Here is a 4,805-nt window from a genome sequence, read left to right as displayed (position 1 = left end):
GAAAGGAAAAACTTTAAGTGAGATAGTCATGTATGATGTGTGTAAGAGGTATTTTAGTAAATAAAAGAGGATTAAAGATAAAAAAATATTGTCCAAGCCTTGTGGGGGTATAAGTGTAATAAAATGATCATTTTGTATTTTTTTTTTATGTAAATTTTTTTTATATTTTATAGTTGATTATGTACTATTATAATTTTAATAATTTTTAAATTGTATATATATTTATTGATTATTTAAATTTTACATTAACGATAGTAAAATTTCATGAGTTCGCCGCAAAACATAAATTAAAAATAAATTTTGAAATATAATTTACTTTGATAGTTTATTAAAAATAAAATATATATTATTATTTAAGCGTTTTAATTTGTTCTTTTCTTCTTCTTATTTTGACATATTTAAAAAATATATATTTATTTAATTTGATAATATATTAATATAAAACTATTTAAAATCAATACAAAAATAAATAAATAAATAAAATATCATCATTTAAGAGTGAGGACTTTATGTTTTCAATAAAAATTTGGTGACCAATTTACCAAAAAATAAAATTTAAAAACTATCTTACCAAAACATGTATAGTTTAAAGACCTACAGTATCAATAAATTTAAAAAATATTGATAATTATTTTTTTAAAAAAATATTCTTATTTATTTTAATAATTCATTATATTTTATGCTGAAAATTTTAGGCCGTTTTATTTGTTTTATTTATTTTAGACATGGAGTCATAAGCTCTCTTATATACAAAAGTGTGTAATTAACTCATTATTAAATTGATTTTTTTATGCATAACAAACCTATTCAAATGCTAATGACGTCAATAGATAAAATACAATAATGATAACAACTTTAAATATAGTATTGACTAGATACAATAATAACAGCAATTCTAAAATCATATGATATATTAAATTCATATTTAATTTATTCAAAAAATATATATTTTAAAAACTAATAATATAATAATATATATATCAATAATAACTTAATTAATTAAAAAATATTATTTATTAAGTTATAAAAAAAATTAAAACTCTATGTCTAGTAGATTTGTTACTAATATTATTGCGAATACACATAGTAAATATCAAAATTTGATACAATTTTAGGACTTAGTTAAATAGAAAATCAATTTTGCCCAAAAAAAATAAAATTATTGAAAATTTTAGAATGACTGTCTCTGCATCTTGAAATTTGAACAATTATTTATTCTTTGGAGACAATTATAATGAAATGAAATAAATGTTCAGTCCATTGAATTATATTTATTTTATTTTATTTAAAAAAAAAAGAAAAAGATATGTTTTCTCCTAAATTTTAGTAACATATGATTAACATCACAAATACAATGTTTCTATACTGGTAAAAACTAGACTACATTTCGAAGCTTGCTTAGCTATATCTATTGAAGACATCACATACTGGAAACTTTGTCTATGATTAACCAACAAAGAATCAAACCGTTTTTCCAAGAATATTCCAAGGTAAGTGTGGATTCTCAGGTATGCTTTAGCTTAAACAGCGGTGACATTAAGAAGAAACCACAAAGTGTCTAAAGTTCTCTACACTAAATTTACCATTTAGCCTGAAGCTTCACTCTTGTCAGTAGAAGTTCATTCTCTGCAGTTTCCATCAAGAGTCACAAGAGATTTCCTGTGGCAAATTGTCATTTCTGGAATTCAATCTATGGTATCAGAATCCAATGTGGGCCACTTCAAAGTTCAAATTCTGGTGAGAATGCAAACCTGCCTTGCATAATTAATTTTGTTCATCTCAGCTCCTTTGCCCACGAGCACGATCACGCCAAGAACCTTGTTGTTTCGCAAGAACCTGCAGCCAAGAAAACAATAAATCAAACTAACAACTATATCTTTCTTTCTCAAAAAAAAAAAAAAAAAAAAAAAGAGAGAGAGAAACAAGAGTTTTTACCTTCTCACTTAAAAGATTTGCACCAAGATCATTTTCATTCAACTCTCTTTTATCCGTCTCAGTCTCAACCTCAGCTTCAGTAGCAGCTTCGCCATCACTTGAAGTGGTAAGAGGAATAATTGATGCACCAAACATGGCCTCATCATGAGCAACTCTGATTTGCTCTTCCCTTTTTGACTTCAATATGATACGGAAGAAATAACATTAGATACAAAAACATTACATATCCACAAACAAACAGTTGCTAGATCAGAAATGCATGAAGCCATAGCCAGGAACAGAATCATCAACTGCAACTGAGAATACAAATATACCTTGACTGCAGAGAATCGAAAGCTTTGGCCAATGTGCTTCACTAATGCTGTATCATCTTCGGCAGCTGTTGACAAATGAAGATGTCATGCACAAGCAAAATACTACCTTATGCTAACAGGGTTAAGACAAACATTTTAATTCAGCCAATGTCTACGACAATCTGATTCATTCACGATCTATGCATTGGTTAGGATCTCTATGCATTTGTTAGGATCTACCCCGTACCAAATATGGGATCGGTTGGCTATTTATAACCACTTGGGCACCCTACTTTCATAAGCTAGTCTTTTGGAGTGAGATTATGTAACAAAATCATGTGTTGGGTATGGAATAAAGAAGCAGTTATCACTTCTTAGAGGTACAGCAAAACAATTAAAGTTTCAGCGCCAAGGAGAAAGGAAATTTACAGTAACAGGTAAATAACTCTAAATAGTGGCAATAAACTGCCAAAAAAAATCACGCAAGGGAAACATAAAACAAGAAAATAAATGAATAACATAATTAATTGATACTTCACCAGATGTATCAAACACAGTTTTGTAAAAATATTTAACCTTCAACTTCTTCCTCATCATCAAGGGGTGCATCTTTGTTGAACTCAAACCTTTCCCAACCTGATCCCATGCCTTTCGTTGCATCCTTTTCAGCTGCAGTCAAGGTTTACATCTATAATACATTATACACGACAGCAAATAAAGCAAAACACTAAATGAAGAAACCCATAATTTAGAAAATGTACTAGATAGGTATCCGGTAAGACTTTAGCATAATTTCTTTCTGCCAAGATCTTCGATATATTTGACTTAACTTTACCATGTGATCAGTCATAGAATAGTTAACTTCTAAAAATACAACACAATCAACTATACTAATTACTTGATAATAAGAGATAATTGTTCAAAAGTTTGAGACGAGTTTCTAGGATAGAGTTGTCAGGATTAACAGCTTGCACACATAAAACTGATTATAATACTACATATAATTTACATGGAGGAGATTAGAAAACATTCAGATTGACATCAACAACCACATTAACTTCTTAATTGAAACGATTGCTGTGCAACAACATTTGTCCAAGTTCAACTACTACATATAGTTCAATGATACAAAGAATGCAAAATAAGGTACACAATCAGTTGTTGTTCTATTCACTTTACCACTTTTCCAGTCAAATCCTATCCTTCTAGGTTCTCATTTTAAAAACAACCCCTTAAAAACTTGTGATGGAAACTATTAGAATAATCTATACAGGAGTTCTACGAACCCAGCATAACCATACCAAATAGTCCACTACTGTCTTTAAAACTTACCAGTCTCAGCTAGTTGAAGCTTCATCTTCGCTTTGACTCTTTCAGCTGGTGACTGATCGCACAAACAGAGAACTTATGTAAGATTAACTCCACCACATTAAGATTCCATACCAATCCAAAATATTCAAGCTTGAATCATAACAAAATCCAAAATTTGAATCACAAATCTATGCAAAGTGGAAGCTAGACAAGCTTACCATCAAATCATAGCCTTCAATCAACTTCGAATAGTTCACATTCTTTTCCTTTCGGGCATTACTAAGTTGTCCCCCTACTCTTCCATCGCGACCCTGTTCCTTCTTCGATCTACGCTCTCTTGGTGAAGGGCTCCGATTCCTTCTCTCAACTCTCCGGCTCCGAGGCGAGAAGCTCCGACTCCGACTCCGACTCCTACTCCTACTCCTACTCCTTTTCCTCCTCCTATGTCGATCTCTATCCCCATCCCTATACCTATCTCTGCTCGTACTCCGCCGCCTCGAATGACGATCCCGCTCCCGATCACGGCTCCTACTCCGCCTCCTGGAACTCCTTTCGTCTCTCTGAGAAACCCTAGAATGGTGTCGTTGTTGTCCTGATTCTCGGGTCGGACTAAGTTTATTCTTCTTCGTGAGCTTGTTCTGTATGGATTCTAATTGAGCTTGTTTCTGATGCTCAGTAGTCTTGGTTGGGCTAGAAGCCTTGACGAAACTGCTGAGGAAAGAAACCGAGGAAGAAGAAGGGAGAGCCGAGCCTCTTGATGGGACATCAGCGGTACTCGACGGTGTGGCTGAGAAGCCCAGGCCTTGTTTGAATCTGGCGGCTCCTTCGCCTCGCCGAGTCAACTCGTCGTAGTACGCCGCGGCTTTCTCTTCCTCCATTTTTGCAGTCTTGTTGAGCTCGACGATTTCTCTCTCTCTTTTGGGCTTTCTGTTTATTTGGGCTGTTGAGTTGCATGTTTTGATGGGCCTATTAGGCCTAAGAAAGTACACCAACAATTTACAATTTTGAAAAGTTATTTTTTTGAACCAAAAAATTAACTTTTATTCAAATAAATCAGCTACCAAGATAGCTTCCAAACCAGCAGAGACATAGCTCCCGTGGGAAACACAGCCAAGAAAAGAACTAGAAAAACGAGCTAAAAAGTTAGCCGCCTGGTTCCCGGACCGGTTAATAAAATTAATTGAAATGGAAAACAAAAGAGAGGATTGCATAAGAGCAACACAATCTGAAATTAAAAGCCCCACCGGAGACAACAACCGCTTCTTC

The 4,805-nt window shown here is 32.9% G+C and overlaps 1 protein-coding gene across 4 annotated transcripts; it reads right to left on the bottom strand.

Annotated features, from left to right (window-relative positions):
* Nucleotides 1-1,309: 1,309 nt before the first annotated feature.
* On the bottom strand, nucleotides 1,310-4,500 carry LOC115710020 (uncharacterized). 4 transcript variants are annotated; one of them, XM_030638315.2, is made up of 7 exons: nucleotides 3,758-4,500; nucleotides 3,561-3,612; nucleotides 2,805-2,897; nucleotides 2,250-2,314; nucleotides 1,936-2,112; nucleotides 1,756-1,836; nucleotides 1,310-1,678 (listed from the first exon to the last, which is right to left on the bottom strand). In XM_030638315.2, exons 1-6 carry the CDS (start codon nucleotides 4,415-4,417, stop codon nucleotides 1,780-1,782), a joined length of 1,104 nt encoding a protein of 367 aa, XP_030494175.2. In that variant the 5' UTR covers nucleotides 4,418-4,500; the 3' UTR covers nucleotides 1,310-1,678; nucleotides 1,756-1,779. The 4 variants fall into 4 exon arrangements, with proteins under 4 accessions (XP_030494175.2, XP_030494177.2, XP_030494178.2 ...); XM_030638317.2 differs by having other exon boundaries at nucleotides 1,752-1,836; nucleotides 3,758-4,484; XM_030638318.2 differs by having other exon boundaries at nucleotides 1,310-1,659; nucleotides 1,752-1,836; nucleotides 3,758-4,482.
* Nucleotides 4,501-4,805: the final 305 nt, after the last annotated feature.

Source organism: Cannabis sativa, chromosome 3 (genome assembly GCF_029168945.1).
Source record: "Cannabis sativa cultivar Pink pepper isolate KNU-18-1 chromosome 3, ASM2916894v1, whole genome shotgun sequence".
Lineage (NCBI taxonomy): Eukaryota > Viridiplantae > Streptophyta > Magnoliopsida > Rosales > Cannabaceae > Cannabis > Cannabis sativa.
Note: the sequence above shows the minus strand (reverse complement) of the source record. Positions and strands in the feature narration are given on the sequence as shown.